This window comes from Coccomyxa subellipsoidea (genome assembly GCF_000258705.1).
Source record: "Coccomyxa subellipsoidea C-169, whole genome shotgun sequence".
Lineage (NCBI taxonomy): Eukaryota > Viridiplantae > Chlorophyta > Trebouxiophyceae > Coccomyxaceae > Coccomyxa > Coccomyxa subellipsoidea.
The window spans coordinates 1,740,084-1,760,877 of NW_005178032.1; the positions used below are offsets into that span (position 1 = coordinate 1,740,084).

The window sequence follows — 20,794 nt, forward strand, 5'->3', positions numbered from 1 at the left end:
ACAAGATCACGACATCCTGCTCAATGCTTCTAAGCTGAGAAGATGTGGACCGTGGCGGGTTAAAGGGTCGAATTCCAAACGCTGCGCGCAGAGCCCGGAGAAGCTGCAGGCGCGTATGGAGGAGATGGCGGCGGCCGTCGACCGCGAGCGCGCATCCGTGGCCGACGCCGAGCGACAGCTGCGCGAACTGCACACGCGCCTCGACAACATCTCCAAGGTGCGCCATCTAGTCCTTTAAGCAATGTAACTCCGGCTCTTTTCACAGCACCTGTTCTGTGCTCAGCTGAGCTGACCTGGACTGGTGAGCCCCACCTGACTAGGACGAATTCTTATCATGATCACCAGCACATAAGGAAGCGTACAGCTGTCCGTTCCAGCTCTTTGCGACTAACACTACCTGCCAGTAGACGAGGCAAATGCCGCTGTCAGATGACTGTGACATGCCGTACAAACACCCGGGACTTATGGGCAACAGGGAAACAGGGAAACTCATGCTTTAGTTCTATGCAGGCTCGGGTGCCTTCCTGTGTAGGTGCTTACGGTCCAATAAGAGCTGTATACTTCCCAGACACAGCATGCTGGCAGGTCTTGCGACACAGCTCAAGAGAATGCTGCTTCTCAACAATCCCCTAGCAGCAGGGTGCCGCTGGACTATATTGCTGCTAGCAGCCATCTGCACTGCCAGAGAGCATGCCCATGAGCTAGGCTGTATCAAATAAATGCATCTGTGATGTTCGCAGGTTGAGAAGGACGTGAACAAGGCGATCGGCGTGATGGAAGAGGTGGAGACTGAGATAGTGCGCAAGAAGGAGGTGCGCCCAGAAAGAATATTCTGGAACAGGGGCATTTGGGCGCCATGGGCCAAAAAACAACATGCTAGTTGCCAGCGTCCCTTGCCTTCACTGCAGACAAGCGTGAGAGCATTTGACTGCTTCCTGTGAAGCAATTAGGGGAATCTGGAACAACACGGGGTGTAGATTCCCCTGAAGCAACAAGGTGTAGGAGTGCTCTTATATTGTCAGTGGGCATAGGACACACCAAGCCCTTGTGGTGGCCGAGCCAATCTTTTCTGTAGCATGCTTGGCTGCTGCCGCCTTGAGTCACTCCCAAGCTTCATGGATTATCAACCAGGATGGGGATCATGCAATAATCGAGATCTCAGAACCTTACCCATACAATGCTCAAGGGCCTCCATCACAAATATTCAATTCGATGCACAAAACTGTTTGGTTTTCGTGGGGCAGGTTTCACGGCGGGTGAAGGGGCTGCGGGAGGCAATAAGCGCCGCCAAGCACGAGGCTGGGCAGCTGACAGCCGAGCAGCAGCATCTGCGCCGACAGCAGAGCAGCCTTCAGGAACGCATGCAGCGCCTGCAGCACCAGGTTATCTCTTCTTTTAAGTGGTGAAGCAGGACTTATTATTATTATTATTATTATTATTATTATTATTATTATTATTATTATTATTATTATTATTATTACAGGCTTTTCCTGCCAAAGGCAAGGTGCGTCTGCAAACAAGCTGCATGTAAAGGCTGCCAGATTCCTACCCCTTGTTGGACTTGCCAGATCAAGCAAGACCCAATCAACCATGGGGCACGGTGCTCAGCAGGACTTATACATGCGATTAAATACATTGCTGGAGCGCATCTTGGGGGCACAGAGCGCGCCAACAGTCTGCTTTCCTGTACACCCTGCTGCAGTTGTCTCTCTGGTGCTTTCAGCCAGCAGGAAGGTCTTTCTGGGCTCATAACACCATGAAGGAGCAATATATAAGCACATCCTGCTCGCTGCACATTTTTGCAGGAACCAATTCTGCCACGTCGGTGTTGCAGCCAACTCCATAGTGGTTCAGACAGGGTTGGAGCATGGAAAGCATGCTGATCATTGGCATGCATGGCAGCAGGCCCGCAATGTTGCTTGAATACCCACAGGCTGCAGGAGATTGAGCAGGATACTGAGCAAGTCTGCAAGAAGTAATCCTGCACCAAATGCACGACTTCTTCTAACCGCTGAAATTAAACCTGTGCCTGGATCCTGTCTGTGCAGTGGGAGTTGCGTAAGGAGGCTGCCCTGAGCGCGATAGTAGAGCAGCAAAAAGACAAGGAGGCCGTCGAGGCAGAGAACGCCGCCAACAACGCCAAGCTGCTCGAAAACATCGCCCATGTGCGCGCCCCTTTAGTCTAGGGATTAATTAAGAAAAGCTCCAGGTTTTTTAGATACCCCCACTTTCCATTGGGGCATTAATGCCAAGCTGCTGGAAAGCATCGCTCACGTACGCAGCCCTCTCCAGCTTGCTGAGGATATTTACAGACTGGCGTTGATCTGTTCATTAGCTTCTTGCGCTGTCCAGGGAAGGAGTTGATACCAGCTGCCCCCACTGACTGCCTTCCACGTGCTGTGTGCTTGTTCTTGTTGAAGCCCTGGATTTTAGTCACACCCATGCAGGGATCTTGACCAAGATCCCTGTCTCTTCTCTCCGTATGTTTCCTCCATTTTCCTAGGGGAAGTACATGATCTGCTACAAATGAGGCATCACTTGACATGAAGGGCTGTGGTCTTTTTGAGATTAAGAGGCGTTCCCAAGTTCCTGCTTTGAGGGCCCCACAGGGCCCCACGAGGACTCCCTTAGACTGCTGCAGTAGCGACAGTCCTAGGTCCTTGGAGCAGCTTTTGGATGCTGCGACAAGGGGCATCCCTTCCCTTCAGTAGCTAAAAGCCAGTGTTATGTCTTACTAATAGTGACTTTCTGTGCTGACAAGTCGTTCTGCATTTCACCGTAGGAGCGGCAGCTGCGCAAGAGCATCGCAGAGCTGCATGAAACTCATCGCGCGCAGATCAACGTCGTCATGGACAAGTACCAGTCGCTGCTCGCGCAGGTGAGCAATCCGCCTTTCCCGCTTAGTGATTTAGTGACTAAATCAGTCATCCATCCTTCCTGAGTAGTGATGTGGATTGGTCATCCACTGTTTCTGATTAGGGATTGGTCAAGTCATTCACCCTTCCTGCACTTTCTCTGGCCTACCCTTTCGCCACTTGCGCTCAGCGGTGGCCTCTACTTAAGACGCACCTGCACACCTTTGATGACTGACGTGTTGCACAGCCGAGCAGTGAGTAATAACGCTTCTCAGTCCTTATTGAGTCTGAACTATCCTGAGTGGCGGGACTTTTGCTAGCGTGATAGACTAGCATGTGTATATTATTATTATTATTATTATTATTAACATCATCATCATCATTATTATTACTATTGCCAATTTTATTATTATCATTATTATTCTTTTATTATTATTATTACACGCTTTCCTGCCAAGAAGCAAGGTGCGTCCTGCAGACAAGCTGCAGTTGAAGGCCGTCATTAGTCCTACCCCTTGTTGGACTCCCCAGATCCAAGCAAAGCAAGACCCAATCAACCGTGGGCACGGTGCTCAGTATTCATATTGCCCCCCGCCAGCCGGCGGCCGATGCGTATATCTTGCGTGACAGTTGGGTCTGTACAGCGCAGCCTTCCTTTTAATGCATAGGCCAGGCAACTTCAAGATCTGTCACAGGGAGTCGTGTTACTGTTTGGTCGCCACAAACAAGTGTATGCACATGGCGTGCACCGTACCTCAATGCTGCATTCAAGATCATGTGTCTGGCGTGCCTGCCTGACCTGTGCATGAGATGCATGACCATCCTTGTCTCTGTCAGTACTGGGTACTTCATGGGAGCCTGTGTCTTTTATCTGTGCAGGTGAAGGAGTATCATGAGCAGCTTGACCATGCCATGGGGATGGCATCTGCCACATCAGCGCTCAAGGCTGTGCACATCAGATAGCCGGAGAAAATGCATTAATGAAATGAACTATACACGCCTTGATGGGGGCCTGGAGCGTGATTAAGGCTTGAAAAAGACAGAGGCCAAGCATGGCATGACTAATGTCTCGACCTGGCCCCTAGGGCAGCCTGCATGGTAGCCAGCTTCTATATATCTAGCTAGCTTGCAGGCCTGGCTCAAAATTGAAGTGAGTTGGAGTGGAATCCGGAGTCAAAGGCAACCTGCTTTCAACGAGGACGGATACCCCATGAACGATCATGATCACAACACTGTCCTGAGTTTGAATACAAACGCAAGATTCACCAGTGAAGACTGAAAATTTCTCAATCTCTTCCTTGTGACTTCACATCCATGCTAGCAGTGAATTGTATATGGTCTGAGTGTGAACTGCCGTGCCGTGTATTGGAAGCTTATGTTACATTTCAAGTGATTCACCTGGAAGGGATTCAGAAGCCGTTGTGAAGGTCAGCCCTCCTTCACAACTGGGTTTAACACAACGGTTGTGACCTTGTTGTGAATCAGATGTGATGCGTTTGCGATGCAGTTGTGGCTGTGTGCCCGGGGTCTGAGGGCCTAAGTAAAGTTCAATCACTTTCAGAAATAACTCTTGGAAAGTGTCATCTTATTCATAAATCGTGAAAAAAAATTTGCTTGCCTGAGAGTATTACTATAATGACCCCTTCCCTATCACCCTGAAGTTGTCTTTTAAAAATTCAGCTAAAGAGCTTGATATTGAACGTGAAGACAGTCTCGAGCTTAAGGTACTCTCACTGAGTGAGTTGGGGGCCTCTCACGATGCACAAAGTGATCTTATGAGTAATTAGTGATTGAATACTATGGCACAAGCAAGACTTCTGCCTTTTGCACATACGGTACTACCTACTACAATGTTAGTAACTGCTACTAGCATATGCGCATGCATGCTGTAATGGGCAACCCCACCTGAATGCAGATCTGTGCAGGCGTCCAGCCCCGGCTGTCACAGATCACAGATGTAATCTGAGATACTACAAGCCACTAGACTAGCACCAGGACTATCACATGCACTGCATGTGACAATACAGTCACGGATGACTACCTTATCTGTGAAGCGGCTTGTATAGGCTCGACCAGACAAGGCTATCTCAACCTGCACAAGACAATATGTCCACAACCACTACTAGTAGACCCATACAGCTAGAGTCTCTGATACCGCCGCAGAACGGCGACGCCCCCCAAACAGAGATGATAGCGGCAGCTAATGCATTCAGCGGGGCCCGTTTCCTACTGAGATGAATGATGCCCTGCCCGGAGTCCCGTCTAGCGCCTTCCAAGACAACTTGGCTTGAAGCCAGAACATCTTAAGAACGTGTGATTGATGTCTGAAACGGTCTATTCTTTAAAATTGTCTGGGCACACCCAAAGCACAGAGATAGCTCAACATGACCAGACTGGGCCAAATTGAGACCACAATGCTGGCAGCACTGCCTTGGCACGCTTGACAACGCATGTTCTGTCTTGAGCAAGGAGCCAAGATGAGACCGATGGAGATTGGCCTGCCAAAGATTCAGCTGCCCAAGGGGTCTATAGAAGCACTGCGAATTTCACTTGCAGCCAGCAAGACAGGCAATCGGCCTGCATGGTGGAATGCGCCAGCATGCTTCATTCCTGGCTTAGGCTTTGTAAGCGGCTGCTTTGCCTGTATCATATGAGCGTTGCTGCACTTCCCTTTGAAATACTGTTCTTGCGAATGCGCCCACATTGGGCATGGCATTGCTTGGGTGCACAGCTGCCATCACCCTTTGGACCCCATGGTTTTAGGGGAAAGGGAGAAAGCCTGCTCCATCATCCATGATGGATGATCCTGTGTGTGAATGCTGCAGTGCTGGCACTAGCACCCGATGACCCAGAGCGAGTCTAGCGAGTAATTGAGGCAATCACAGATGGGTCTCGGTGTGACATGTATGTCTGGCTGACAAAATGTCTACGAAGGCAGGGCTCCTTGGAGCGCGCTTGCACTGTTTGCCTTACACACCACAAAATCATCGAGGGAAATTCTTGTTTTCGCCGTGCTCTCTGAGTTTGTGAAGCTTGTTGTGAGCAGGGCCAGCGTGTCCACGATGCAAGGATTTCCCTGGTCGGCAAAGAACACTCTGGGGATGCCGCCAGAGGGGGGACCAACAGGGGTGTTGAGGGGGAAGCTGTTGCTCTGGCAAGTGGGTTGTGGCGCGGTGGCCAGCACTCCAGTTGCGGTAATAGAGAGACTCTGGCCGTTGATATTCATGCGAGCATTTATGTAGGCAGAGACGGCCACGTATGCGCCGCCGGTCAGTACTACTGACGGCAACATTTTGACCCGGACATTTTCCAGCAGCCAGCTACTAGCTACCAAGGTCAGCTGGGTTGGCTGCTAGAAAGGCCCCGGTTCATAGTCGCCCTCAAGAGCTGCCGCCCCGGACTGAATCTCTCCAAACGTCTTGGTGACCGGGGTAACTATTTGAAATGATGCACCTAGGCCTGGTTGGTTGGTGGCTAAGAAAGACAAGCCGTCATAGGTGAAAGGGCTTTGAATAGTCCCGGTAATTACTTATAAGCTCCTCGAATTCTCGAATTATTGGGGGTGGCCGCGCAATCTTGTTACAGATCTGCATAAAAGCCCACAAAAGAAATGAATGGATTAATCCCTGCCAACTGTCAACTGCCAACAAAAGAATACATTTGTGCCATTCATGAATCTTGCCATTCATGAATCTGCAGAAGTAGCTGCAAAAGAATGCTAGTAGTGCTTGTGTGCAAGCTTTAGGTTAAATAATGCCAAATCAAGTCCAATTTAAGTGAACTACTTTCAGGAATTCTGAATCACTATTGATATGTCACATGATTCTTGTAAGATAGTAAATTTAAGGATGGCATGACTTCACCAGCTGATAACTTCAATACAAAGTCGACAAAAAAATTTCAATAACAATAATAAATATATGATTTGAAGCCTTCAGTTCCTTGAATTCAGTTCCTTCGAAGGAAGGCGCACCGCATTGGGAGTAAATCGGAAGGTGTGCTGAAGCAAAGCCCGTTTGTTCCAGTGCAGACAATGTCCACACTCAGTGGCCCAACCAACTCGAGCATTAAAGTTCATGAGGACAATCGCTTGCCCCCTTCTCAGAAAGCCTGCAATATCAGCCAACAAAGCGTCATAAATGTTTCTCTTTCACCCGTGCAGCAGGAGGTGTCATGTAGACACAACCCAAGAAGGGGTCTCTTTGACCTCTCTGCCCTCTCACGCAAAGCCAGGCACTCTCAAGGTGAGAAGCAGATTCAAAAACCTCAATCTCTGGGATCATAGCATGCGCAACAAAAAATCCAACACCTCTTTTGGACCGGCCAGTACGAGGCCGAGCAAATCAGCGAAAGCCAGAAACATCAAAACGCGAGGATACATGCTTATGAAAATTCTTCCCCCGCTGCTGGAACATGCAAGCCCTTCGCAAGCGGTGCACCCCCAATCTCATGTTGCTTAATTCCGTATCGAGACCCTCAGAATTCCAAGTGCCTATGTTGAGTTGCATGGGAGGAGGAGAGCGGGAAGGAGGGCGCACGATTGTCTGTTGTAACTGCTGAAGGGGTCGACAAATAAGTCACACTATGAAGACAACATCTTTCGCAAAAGGTTCCCAAAGACTTCTCTAAGTGGACTGATAAGGAAGCTATGGGGAATTGTTTAATACAGTTTAGGGAAAGAACACCAGGATTTAGAGATCAGGGGTCTTTGAGTTGAACAAAGCTCCCGTATGGGAGCGACGAGGGTCAGGCACCTGCCAACTGTACAGCTCCCGCTGAGCCAAGACATGCATTGAATACCACAATACATAGAATGCACGTAGACTGGCCGTGGGTCCAAATCAGCTATCATCATCACATCTACCAATCCATGCTGATGGGCATGTTCACAAATCGGTCGGTCTTGACAATTGGTTCAGGTAACAGAAGATGCCTGACCCTGCAGAGTGACAGGTCTTCGTCTGCAAGACAGCACTGTGTAGTCGACTTCCGGGCCACTGGCAAAAACTTGTGAATGTCAATGGCTGAGCCTGGCACAAGGTACTACCGCAACCTGCATTGAAAGCGGCATCGTACGTTTGCAGACAAGCTCAACATACTGGTACTATAGTATATGTATATACGTACTGCATGTCAAGGCTATATACTTTAAATTAAAAAAAAAAGGTTTAATATATAGGTAAAACATATCCTATATTAATCTTATATTATTAAGATCACTCCTCACATGGTGAATTAATAGTATGGCCGCCAATTGTGCGGCACGACTCGTAGCCCGGCTCGGAGCCCGGCTACAATTGTAACTTGCTTGCAAATTGATATATAGCAAATCATTGCAGTACAACCTCAAATGGCATTTTTTTACCATATTTGCAAACCTACAAAAGGCATTCATGCCGGCGCCGCACTTTGCGGCAATGATGCAATTGCCAATTGCAGTGTAATACTATTATGTAATACTATATATGATATACTACAGTAGGAGTAGTACTCATCACTCGGATTGAACCCAATCCACTGCATGCAATTTTCAATCGCCCAAGGTCCTCGCACACTGTATACCGCCCCGGACGGTGGAGTCCACGATTGTTTCATTGACTCACAAACAGGACACAACTTCATTGAAGTCCTGGCAAGCTCGTCCAACGAGGCCCTTCAACCAGCCTTTCAAGTTTGACAGTACATTTGCGGCCAATTGTGAGAGCCAATTGCGATGCAAGACTTGCCGCCCACAAGAACCGCTAGTCACGACTCGGGTCAATTTATGGCGTCACCATGACACCCCCGGTAGTGTACATGCCATCATCCTTTGAACCCCATGGTTCCAAGGGAAAGAGAGAAAGCCTGTGTGTTGATGCTGCAGTGCTGAGTCCAGCACGTGATGACCCAGAGCGAGTCTAGCGAGTAATTGAGGCAACTACAGATGGGTCTCGGTGTGACAAATTATGTCTGGCTGACAAAATGTCTACGTAGGCAGGGCTCCCTGGAGCGCGCTCGCACTGTTTGCCTTGCACACCACAAAATCATCGAGGGAAATTCTGTTTCCCCCCCCGATAGTTCCCGAATTGCTGGCGGTTGCGAGCAGGGTCAGCGTGTCCACAATGCAAGAATTGCCCTGGTCGGCAAAGAACACTTTGGCGGGGCTGCCGCTGGGGGCACCAACAGGGGTGTTGAGAGGGAAGCTGTTGCTCTGGCAAGTGAGTTGTGGCGCGGTGGCCAGCACTCCAGTCGCGGAAATAGAGAGACTCTGGCCGTTATTATTTTCGCCATTGATGTAGGCAGATACGGCCACGTATGCGCCGCCGGTCAGAATGTTGCCGTCAGTAGCCACCAAGGTCAGCTGGGTTGCCTGCCCATCACGCGCCGGTTGATAGGCGCCCTCAAGAGCTGCCGCCCCGGACTGAATCTCTGCAAACGTCTCGGTGCTCGGGGTAACTATCTGAAATGATGCACCTGTGACTGAGTTGGTGGCTGAGAAAGACAAGCCGTCATAGGTGAAAGGGTTTCCAACGATCGTCCCGGTAAGCTCCTCAAATCCCAGATTTATGGGGGCAGCTGCGCAATCTTGGTACAGACCTGCATAAGAGCCCACACCAGATTAATCTTGCCAATCGTCAACTGCCAACAAGGGAAAACATTTGTGCCATGCAAGATAGCAAAGTAGTTGCAAAGGACTGCTAGTAGTGCCTGTGTCACACGGTGCAGCCTAAAGGCTGGATGATGACAAACCAAGGTTCCTGTTTTAATTGAACTACTTTCAAGGATTCTGAATCGCTATTGATATGTCACTAACTGTGGCACATGATCCATGTAAGCCTTAGCTGAGCTAGTACATTTAAAGGATGTCATGACTTCATCAGCTGATGATGTTCAATAAAAGTTTTTGCAATGCCGAAACAAGTATCCCATGTATTTACATGCGCTGCCTTCAACATCCTAGGATTGAGGTGTAATATGTTGAGCACGCACCTTGCCCTTGGCAGGAAAAGCATTTGATAATATCTTGATAAAAAATATGATTTGAAGGAGGACCCACCGCATTGGAAATAGTTGGAAGGTGTGCTAAAGCAAAGGCCGTTTTTTCCAGTGCAGACAGTGTCCACACTTGTTGACGCGCACGCGCATGTGAGGGGGTTAGTGCACAAATCAACACTCGTGTTGGTAGGGCCTGAGCCGGCTCGAGCGCCGTTGCAGAGGTTGGGGCCCAGGACGTCATAGCAGGTGGGAACTGCACACAACCAGAGGCATCTTAGGATCTATGATTTATTTTAGCCCTACTCTTAACCCTTAACCCTCACAACCCCAGGGCATGGATGTGGATGAGAACATCTTATAGCGTTTGAGATCCTCTGGAGTAATGTTAAGGAAAGATGTTGTGTTTGTAGTGGATCTGGTGGGTGAACCCAAAGGGACTCCTTGATGAGAGTGCTACGAATGAGAGGATACAGTGAGCGGCGTACTACGCTGTACTGTACCGTACGTTGTATACACATCATGGCATGTTGTGACAACGTTGCATCAACTACTGAAATTGTAGTACTTCCACTTTCTATATTCGAGCCTACTAAATATGATTTGGATATTGCGTGAGAGCGAGTGAGTATCATACATGATGTGACTCAGAGTGAGACACACTGTCAGACACACGGTTTTGGATTAAATAATTAGGAGTCACTTAGTATTTCGCATGACGAAATATGTTTAGCCTAACAATACAACCAGTAGACGCGGATGACCCACCTGGAGTACTACTACTAGCGGGGGCCGGTGTGGAGGCTGGTATGTCAGGTGTAGTACTGCTTGGCACTGCAAGGCACAAAAGTGTCAGCATAATGCCCCTATCTGAAAGTTGTCTCATATTCAGCAGATAGCACATACTTTGCATGCATGAAGGGATAGGTTTGACTCAATCACATCACCTAGAGTGTGACACTCCTTGAATCCAAGGGCACCATACTATACCATAGTATGCTGATGCATCTCAGTGATTTGTGAATTTATTCATGGGTTCCATTGTTGTCCTACTATGCCTGGCTTTATGCACTATTATGAGCCACTGCTATCATCGAATTTGTGTGAGACTGTATACATATGAAAACCTATCAAGATGTGAACTTCAAGTTGGACCTGGACCTAGACCTCGAGTTGGATTTGCCATGCAAAACTAAGTTCCTATAGAAGGAAGTGGCTTACGTGAGGGAGTTGCTGGAGGTGGCGTGCTACCGGCCAGGCTGGTGGTAACTGGAAGCACCAAAAAACCCTTTATCATCACATCATATACAAATGCAATCTATATGATATAATCATTTTGGTTGAGCAACTAATTGCTAGTGTTAAAAGTAGCAAGTAAAGAGCGCTCAAAGCCATGAACATAACCTTGAACCCAGACTGCACTTGTTCAATCAAGAGTGAGATGTCCTAGGAGGCAGCTAATATGCACTGCACTCAACAATTCTGTGACAGCTCGTTGAATGCGAGTTGAATAGTATTTGTTTAGTTTTGTCCGTAAGGTTATGTTGCGTACAATATGACATCGATCGAGTCCGACAATAGTACCAAGGCTTCAAGTGGCGTCATGTCGACTCACGGTGATCGACTGGCAAGCTTTTGACGCCATCAAAGCTCAAAGTAATTTTTTTTCATGGAGAACAAAGGTTGTGAATCACCTGAAATATTGGTTGGTGGTGGGAGTGTGACCATCGGCGTAGGGGTAGCTTGAGGCTTGAGCTTGTTGAGCTTCAGCTTCAAGTCGAGCTTCTTTTTGCCTACACACACCAACCAGAAATCTTTACAGAATAAAATAGGCTGTGCCAAGAAACAAAAGAGAGATCAAGCGTGGCGCTCCCATCCTACCTTCAAATGCAGCATATGTCTCATTGACCATGGCCTTCAGCTTCTCATCCACCGGAGCGATTACATCCAGAAGGCCTTGGGGCAACGTCTCGTTGACGACGGTTTTCACGGCTTCTTTGCCAGCTGTGACTAAATCCAGCTTGGTGCCCTTCAGCCAGAGGGAAGGCCACAAAGTGAGTCAGGTACAACGTGAATCTCAATTTTGTCCTTTCGGCAGCCTCACTCACCCTGTTAGAATTAAGCGCTCCCAAAAGGCAGGGATAGCTGGTAAGTAAGTGGAAGACATGTGAATTGCAATGTTGTCATTCTTGATAGACACTGTCCAACAAGGTTCCAGACACAACAACACCGTCAAGGAAGGAGGTTCTTTGGAACCATAGCCACGAAATTACAAAGGTCAGTATCAAAACACGAACATAGTTCCGGAGGTCCTTGAATACTCACTTTAGCGCAACTCTGGATTCCTGCAAGTGGAAACACACAAGACCTCAGTTTGGGCGAGAAGGACTTGCTGCAACAGCCAGTAACAGGCCTCCAAGAACTTTTCTTACGTCTAAAGCCACCCAGACAATGAAGCATGCACTGTAAGCCTTACTCCGGGTGCACTGACAACGTTTCCTGTAACGAACTGCCATCCACCAAATATGACTCATAGGCAAGCTAGCGCGAGGATGTAGGATAACGTGGAACGGGCTGCGCTGAAGATAAACAGAAGCTTACCAATGCATATGGCACAAAATAGCAGGAGCTGCAGACGGACAGGGTGGCTGCAAGCCATGAGCACCCGCGCTCACTGTCCGGTCTGTGTCACACCAAATGGTGCGCTGTGGCAGAGGCAGGGCTCCTCAAGAAGGACTTCGCCGTTCCCTCAACGTGACAAGATTGCTCTGCAAAGCACAGTTTACAATTTAGAGTTGGGCTCCTGTTCATCCGTAAGTCATAGTGAGTCACACGCCGGACCCCAACGCGCCAATTTTGTCTGAAGCCAACTTAGGAAACCGGAGGCCAGCCTCTCAGGCGGGACATTGACACACTGGAAAGGAGGATCATTCACGTTCAATGGCTGAAAAATTGCAGTTCAAATGTCACCATAGCAATGGAAAGATCTCACACATTCAGGGCGCGCCGCAATTAGTTTTGGCTGATCAGCCAACTAGCTAGCCAGCCAGCCGCTGTCACGGGCCGCAGCAGTCGCCATGGCTAGCAGTAAAGCGCTTTACTGGCAGCCTGATCAGATTCCGTCCTATGTATGTCCTTTGTACCACGCCAGTCCTCATAGTCTGATTGCTGGCAGTGTGCAATGTCCAAGGGCAACATGCATGTAGCGAGCTCACTGAGGAGGCTGATGGAAGCCAATATATATAGTGGAAGCCATTAATAAATCCTATTAGTTTACTAATATAATTTACTATTCCAGACCTGTTTTTATGATCTTGTGTACAGTTGCGGTAGATTTTGGCTCCCAGGCTGGAGTATGCCTGCAAGGCTTCAAACAATTGCAAGAAGCTCTTTTAAGCCAGTTGAAAGCCTTCGCGCAGACTGTGTGGAAAGCATTCCACTGACATATGGGACCCATTCAGATTCCAAAGCTTTGGCCCAGCAAAGCCCGCTGTTGGGGCCAGCACGCTGCACTTGATCTCACTGATTCCAAGCCATCAATCCCCTTACTAAGTATACCGTAGAGGTGCCTTATTTATTGCCTCGGGGTGACACCCGGTCAGACCATCTCATGCACATGGCATCAAGCATGTACAACCCATCTGCGCACAGCCATCATTCCCCAATCTAAAAATCAAGCTTCGGCTGCGGCATCGGCTGTGCAATGCCAAATGCCTCTGAAGCTTATGAATGTGGCAGTACTCAGATAGCATGCGCAAGGCCACCAGATGCAAGAGCTTTTCAGTCATCTTAGTACGGTCTTTGATTGCCTTATTTCCAACCTGCTGCCAGCACCAGCAAAAGTCCTACTTGTTTCCAGCAGATCATATCTGCATCAAGTGCTCCCAGAGCAATCACAATCTTGGATGCTCGTGCGAGGTCCTATGGTTCGCGCTCTGCTGGCACAGCCCTGCTCTGCTGGCAGTTTACAAACCAAGACTTAAGCTGTGACATCATCGCGACTCATCACTGCGCACAGCATCCACCGCCTGCTGCCAGCTCTGAGTGCTGCTGCCCGGCAGCTTCCCCTGCGCAGCTGCCTGCTTGATCTTGTCCAGCTGAAGCTGAGTCAGCTGCCGGATCTCCTCCACCCGCGCGCTGTCAGCCGTGCCAGTCTTGGCCAGCTCCTGCGCATGCATGACACTGCAGAGCTCAGCAATCAATCAGCTTGCATTCTCCTTACAAACAATGCAGGGGCAGGTGTTCAGGAGAGCATGATGCACATGCATGACACTGCGCAGCTCAACAATTGCCAGGCTCTCAATCATCCTAAAGGAGAATGCCACGGAACAGTGTGTCTCTAGGAGCATGACGCGCATGCATAAGACTGCGCAGCTCAGCAAGTGCTAATATGATGCGTCATCCTCATAAACCATATAAAGGAACTACAGAGAGCATAGTGAGCAGCTGACTTGTAGCATAATTCTAGAGCATTCTGAGACGAATAGCCAAGGCACTGAGCATGACAAGACTTCTGGAGCTGCCTATGACTGATGCAGGTAAGCAGGCAAGTCAGATGGCACGGCATGCGCAAAACATGCTGACTATCAGCGCAGCCCTTGCTTGCTTGGAGTAAAGAAATCCCAAATTTCGGTTGCGCACAGAGCCGCTTCGCTTTTGCAGCCGTTCTTTGCTGTGCAAGCAGCTCATGACAGCACACAGCTGGCAATACCAGTGCAGCCCCTTCTTAGGAGAAGACAGCACCAGCTCTGCCAGGACTGTGGGAAGTGCGTCGTGAAAGTCGCACCTTCTTCATCTTGTCTTCACTTGGCGTCATCACCAGGATGACAGCACTCCCAAGGGTGGGCCATGAGAGGAAGTAAGCCACCTGGTCCCAACACTCCAGCGTCAGTACTAGCAGACGTCACAACGCAAGGCGACACAGCATTGAGCACTGAAATAGTCTGTGCACCTTAAACGGCAAAGTCTGTTTCCTTCGGTAGAAGAAAGTGCTAGCTCCAGCAAACCACATCCCGGCAGCAAGGAGGGCTCCATCGCGCACAGTGAGAGGCATCTGATTATTTTGCAACGATGGGACAACTTTGGATGTTATCAGATATTAATTCTAGCACTGCTTCTCACTTCCTTCGAAGACACCATGCAACGATTTGTGCAATCCCAACTCTGCAGCACAGCAGCGAGTGGACTCGGATCAATGCGACTGAGCACAATTGTAGTGAGCGGATGTCCCTGTAGCACAATTGCGCTTATCTTGTTCAGGACTTCATGCACATAGAGAATTGTTTGACCATTGTCGTGTCACTCATGTTGCGCAACAATGACTAAATTGTCAGCATGCATGCCAGAACCTGCTTGGATCCTTTCGTAAAATCTCGCTTTTGATTGCCAATGACGTAAGGCAGCGTTCTGGATGTCAGCCTGACATGCAAGGTCACGGCATGGTGGGAGATGTGCTGGCAATGTGGGCCGGGGCCACCGGGGTAATCAGTGACTCCAGCTGAAAGTCCAGCAGAGCTGCTAGCATGATGAGAATTTATATACCGGATTCTTCGAGCCTACAGAGCTTTTACCTCAAATGCCGCGACTTGCGGATGCATCGGATGGGGCACTGAATACTGCAATTGCAATTATCGATACAGCGCCTGATCAGTACTACTAGTAGTATATACGGCCCGTAGGCACCAAGGCTTGCGCCATCACTAGTGATTGACTCATGTCGCATCCAGAGGCATGCCAGCGGTGTCTGCCACAGTGATCAGTCATGACAAATTCGTTTCAGGGGGAGTAACTCTAGGAGTCCTCCTAGACTTACTACCTTGGTCATATGGGTGCATCAACATCAAACGATGTCAATATATGCATAAGCCCCGGCTGGCAGGGGGCGGTGTAAAGACAAAAAAAAACACTGAGCACGTGCTCCGTGTTCCCTGCCCACGCTTGATTAGGTCTTGCTTGGATCTGGCGAGTCCAACAGGGGGTAGGATTGTGGCATCCTTTGACTGCAGCTTGTCCGACAGACAGAGTCTGCAGGACGTACCTTGCTTCCCTTCTGCTTCTTCCACTTCTTCTGAGGCAGTGACTCCCCCGCAGCCCTGTTCTGAGAGCCCCATATTGAATCATCCAAGGCATGATACACAGCGTTATTGTTCCTCTAGGATACTAGCAAAACTGTTGCATACACTTGCCCAGTGCACTACAGGATGCTAGGTTCCCTTCTGCTTTTTCCTCTTCTTCTGAGGCTGTGATTCGCCAGCATCACCCAGGCTTCTTTTGCCGGCACCGTCCTCTAATCCGGCCACAGTGGACCATGCACAGATACGCGCATCTTCACCGGCCGTGAAAAACACCGGGCTGCGCTCTGATGGCCACAGAGCTGACCGGACCACCTGCGCATGCAGCGTAAGATAAACTCAACCGGGGATGAACTATAATCAGCGGCAGGCAAACCGTGCCGTTGCTTGAGAGTCCAAGGGGACGTAAATTGACATTCAGCAAGTGCAACAGAAGTGCTACTCAAATATGCATGTAAGCAAATTTCACGCACAGCACACTACAGCATGCCATCTCCTGCAGGAAGGAAGCACGCGGGCACAAAAGATGCTAGAATGGTGCCCGGCTCTCCTGGGAAACAGCCACGGCAGAGTTTGCATTTCTTTCTCTAAACTGGAATGCATTCTTCATTGAGAAACAATGCTTTGCGCAGATCTCAGCGCGCACATCAGACTTCGTAACTCTCCTGAAATAAAAATATGATGCAATGTCTGTCTTTCTTTAAAATAAGAAGAGGAGTATTGCGCACATCTGAGTGCCCGCCCTTGAGCAGCATCCTGCACCCAGAGAAGGAGCAGTCCTCTCCAGAGCGGCTGGGCACAGACACATCAAAAATGCCCACGCTGCCACAGCTGCTGCCTGCTGCTATAGACAACGCGCCTGCACATATTCAAGGCTTCTTCAGGGGATAGAGCTACCTGAAAAGCCCTTCAAAAGGTCTGTGAAAGGTCAATAACGGTCTTTGAAAGGTCTTTAACAGGTCTCTTGCGCAATGCGTTGCAAGCTCAGACAACTGTGACATGTTTCTGCTGCTGCATGGACAGTCTATGTGCCAAGCTTGCACTAAAGACTTGCAATGAGGAGTTCCTCCTGTTGCCTCTACATCAATTCTGTTCCCAAGTCCCCTTCAGACACGTTCAGACATCTCTGGCTATTCAGAAAAGCAGGTACTAGTGTAAGCAGTTTTTGTAAATTCAGACAAACAATGCACCATGCCTCTTGGCAGGAAAACTTTGCAATAAGTAAATTTACAAGACTGTGTTCATCATCAGAAGAAGACAGAGGACGCACCCAGGCTGTAGCTGCAGCCAACCAGGTAGTCGACTGATGGCAGACTGCTTTGCCCCTCTGACACTTGCTCTTTCACGTCCATTACATCCGCCAGTGAGCCCTCTCCCCCTGCACATCACCGGACAGACAAGTTCCAATAAGTCCCTTTTCAAAACTTGTCCTTTTCATGGTTCCTTCAAAGATAGGACACAATGCTTGGTGGAACTACTCTGTGCTGATGTGATGCCCAGGGGAATAAATAAATAAATGGGAAGGAAATTTCGATTCAAACGCTAAGGCGGAGCCGAGATCGAGTTGTACAAAGCGCGGCAGAAGCGAATTGATTTAGTTGAACTAGAGTCCCCACGTGATGCCAAGGCAAAGGGAAATGAACTCTGGCAAGCATAGCAGGTCTACAGGAGTCAGGCGCATTTCAGCAAGCAGAGCATCTCACTTTGGCAGGGCAGAACAGAACAACCCGCATGCATGCAAGACACTGCACAAAATGCCCTTCATATTCCACAGGAGCACATCTGCAGGACAAACAAAGAACAAGGTAGCAGGAGCGTCGATGGAGGGAATGGAAGCATTTAAACTACCTTCAGCCTCCTCGTCGCAGGCGGTTTGCCAGTCCCAAAGGTGCAGTGTGTCTGTGTGACTCAGACACCAGAGGTGCTCCTGCTGCTCCCCATAGAATCCCAGGCGGCTGACAGATGCGTCCAGGTTCAACGCGGCCTGCACAAAACAGAGCATGCACTGTTGGCCTGTGCTCAGAAGAGACTCTTTTGTGCAAGCAAGGGGCTCCCCCCTTTTGTAATAGGCATCGATCAGTTCCTACGCAAGCCAGGAAGACAGCTCAGACTGTCTGCTTATGTGATCAATGCCATGAAGCTGCATTGCATTGCCCATTTGCCCAGGAAGAGGTCACATATACTGGAAATAGTGTCATATCATTGGAATTCCTCAGGGATATGGGTTATCAGCCAAATCTTGGCAGACGGACAGAGGGTTGCGCGTAGAAGAGCTTATTGGAGGCGTTTGCCATGGTGAGAAGCAAGGTCAGTTCTGTGAATGCACTGATACTCAGCATGATTTGGTCTTCCTTCATTACCTCAAAGAAGGGCAAATTTATGTCTCCTCAGCCCCAACAACTGTTCTCATCAACACTGCCGATGTGGCACAGTGAGTCACTGCTGATGTGGCATGGTGAGTCACCTTGAAGCTGTCATCTTCGTTCAGGCCAACATCGCTAAAGTCTGCCACATTAATGAGTCCGTCCATGGACCCACTGATGAAGTTCTGCTGATGGTACAGCACCTGCAAGAAATTAACAAATGCCTGAGTGAATCTGCACATACTAGTGTTACATCTCCAGCTGGTGGGGGCGGTAAAAATAATAGAAATAGTGCCCACGATTGATTGAGGCATGCTTGTATATCACGAATTCAAGAAGGGGTCGGATTTGGCAGCCTTGAACTGCAGCTTGTCTCCAGACGCACTTTGCCTCTGCAGGAAAAGCACAACTAAGACTGATACTTTCACAGCTTGAGTGCGCATTTCAATCTGATAAATCTGCGAGGAATGTGCAGCATGGCCTCTGAGCTTCGACGCTCTTCCATTCTGCTGAGCTTGATGCTCTGCAGCTCTATTCACCACCAAAACCAACCTAACCCTTCGCTGTGCTTTTTTAAGCAAGGAGAAGAGGCTACACCGCAAGTCTTTGCACCTCGCATGCATGCATGAGGGTGACTCATATTCTGATGGCAACAATGGAGACCTACGCTAACACCCACCCCCTAGTCAGGGGGTCCTAAGTCATCAGGAAAGGTCAAACCACAGTTTGGTTGCGACTAGAAAGCAGTATTACGTGACAATTGGTCGCCATGGGTCCAAATACACGTCCTGGTGCTTCTCTCTTGGTCCTTATATAAGGACTCCTCAGTATTCCTGTTCTTCTCACATTGTGCACATACACCAGCCGTCTTACATTGAAGTTCACCCACTTTGTGTCTTATAGAATTATCGACCCTTCATCGACCCTAAACCCTAAAACCACCATTGCATTTCCCGTGAAACATTATTACTATCCTCCCCTAAACCCCTAAATCCTAAATCCATATTCCCTAAACCCGAAGCTAAAGTGGGTGAAGAATAACGTCAAGGCACCAGCCTCAGTGAGTCACCTGCGTGACCGCCTCTGGGTGCGTGTCATCGAAGCAGGCCAACTGCTCATGTGATCGCCGGTCCCAGAAGTACACACACCCGTCCGACCCGGCCGCCAGCGTGTCACCAGAGACTGCGAGCGCGTTCAAACCCATTCCCTTCCCCGCCGCAAACCTGCGCACAGCAGCTACTGGGTTGAGACTTCAGTGTTCATGCATCTGCTCTGCTCAAGTGGCTGGGGCTTGGGGAGGAGTTCAGCTCAAATGTTTCCCATGCAGCAGATCTGCATCCAACAGCGCTGGGCTGAACTGTTCAGTGTCTGCGCATTGAGTCTGTTTCAGTTGCTGGCCCTTGATACAAGTTCATGCCCATTCCCTTCCCTGTTGCAAGCCTGCACACAGCAGCTGCTGGCTCGAGCAAAAATCACCCAAAAAGGCGCTTTGGCGATTCGAAGATTCTACAATGCGTGCCTCAAGCAGGGTGCGCCGCCAGCCTATCAACACTTCACTTGACAATCTGCATCTGGCACTATGTCAGCGCATAATTGCATCCTGCGATATCGCATCGATGCGACGACACACTTTCCTCTGGCAGACGCCCTGACTATCCTGCTGCCAGCTGTGACGGTGAAAGAGACTTGTCATCAGGAGTACTGCTCATGCACACTGTCGCCACCTTCACAGCTGCCAGCAGAGTAAAGAGACAGAAGATTATTGCTTCTGGCCTAACCTGAGCAAAACTGCCCAGCACAGTGCACACTGCCATGCCAGCCTCAAACATCACCTAGCCCAATACAGGGCTGGCACCCCTGTGAATGAGCGAATGAAGGAATGCGCGTGTGCATCTTGCGTGGAGTGTCTTCCCTTTGCATGACAGATGCTAGACCTCGGGGATCCTACTGTCTGGCTAAATAGCCTCAGGGAGATTGGAACAGCAGGTAGCGCACTGTTGGATCTGCTGGCCGCTACGCAGGTCCCATCCACGAACAGTGCCGTCCAGAGAGCTCGACAGCAGCACATCGGGGGCAGCCGCATCCAGCTTCAGCCCTGTCAGGCAGAGTATCTGTAACTCAGCCGGTTGGAATTGCATGCATCGAGGCTTTACCCAAGGGACAAAGGCTGCCATCTTTGATATCTGCACATGTCATTCGCATCCAGCCTTAGCCCTGTCAGGACCCCCTGTCAATCTTCAGCCAATTGGAATTGCACCCACATTGAATTCGTTTGCCTTTGGAACAAAGCTGCCATCTTTGAGATCTGCACATGTCATCCCCCAAGACAAAAAACTTCATGCTCATTGCTTCTTGTCAATGAAGCACATATGAGTGAACACATACAAGGCGATGAGAGCGCCATGTGAGGGAGAAAGGGCTGCCTCGCAATTTTATGCAATGTGTGCAACATACAATACTTCTCGTTGAAAGCTTGTGGAGCGTTATCAGGGTGTGCATGCTGGCAGCGAGCGTGGCCAAGTTACAAGCCAGT

The 20,794-nt window shown here is 49.3% G+C and overlaps 3 protein-coding genes across 3 annotated transcripts; all 3 read right to left on the reverse strand.

Moving 5' to 3' along the window:
- Positions 1-7,996: 7,996 nt before the first annotated feature.
- Positions 7,997-8,908, reverse strand: COCSUDRAFT_33628 (hypothetical protein). Its single transcript, XM_005646547.1, has one exon. The coding sequence runs from the start codon at positions 8,448-8,450 to the stop codon at positions 8,247-8,249; it is 204 nt and encodes a 67-aa protein (XP_005646604.1). The 5' UTR covers positions 8,451-8,908; the 3' UTR covers positions 7,997-8,246.
- Positions 8,909-13,072: 4,164 nt separating this feature from the next.
- On the reverse strand, positions 13,073-15,080 carry COCSUDRAFT_53949 (hypothetical protein). Its single transcript, XM_005646548.1, has 3 exons — positions 14,779-15,080; positions 14,614-14,694; positions 13,073-13,993 (listed from the first exon to the last, which is right to left on the reverse strand). Exons 1-3 carry the CDS (start codon positions 14,878-14,880, stop codon positions 13,820-13,822), a joined length of 357 nt encoding a protein of 118 aa, XP_005646605.1. The 5' UTR covers positions 14,881-15,080; the 3' UTR covers positions 13,073-13,819.
- A 950-nt stretch (positions 15,081-16,030) lies between these two features.
- Positions 16,031-20,665, reverse strand: COCSUDRAFT_56494 (WD40 repeat-like protein; the record flags this gene model as incomplete). Its single annotated transcript, XM_005646549.1, has 8 exons — positions 16,031-16,213; positions 16,627-16,757; positions 17,169-17,276; positions 17,747-17,882; positions 18,363-18,464; positions 19,331-19,484; positions 20,257-20,356; positions 20,647-20,665. The coding sequence occupies 8 exons, from the start codon at positions 20,663-20,665 to the stop codon at positions 16,031-16,033; spliced, it is 933 nt and encodes a 310-aa protein (XP_005646606.1).
- Positions 20,666-20,794: the final 129 nt, after the last annotated feature.

Excerpts from the sequence above, each read along its gene's own strand:
- COCSUDRAFT_53949 (XM_005646548.1), bottom strand. The coding sequence starts at position 14,880 with ATGCCTCTCACTGTGCGCGATGGAGCCCTCCTTGCTGCCGGGATGTGG. Across the intron at positions 14,695-14,778 it reads AACAGACTTTGCCGTTTAAG|GTGGCTTACTTCCTCTCATG; the intron begins GTGCACAGACTA and ends TGTTGGGACCAG. Across the intron at positions 13,994-14,613 it reads GTGAAGACAAGATGAAGAAG|GAGCTGGCCAAGACTGGCAC; the intron begins GTGCGACTTTCA and ends ATGCATGCGCAG.
- COCSUDRAFT_33628 (XM_005646547.1), bottom strand. The coding sequence starts at position 8,450 with ATGAAACAATCGTGGACTCCACCGTCCGGGGCGGTATACAGTGTGCGA.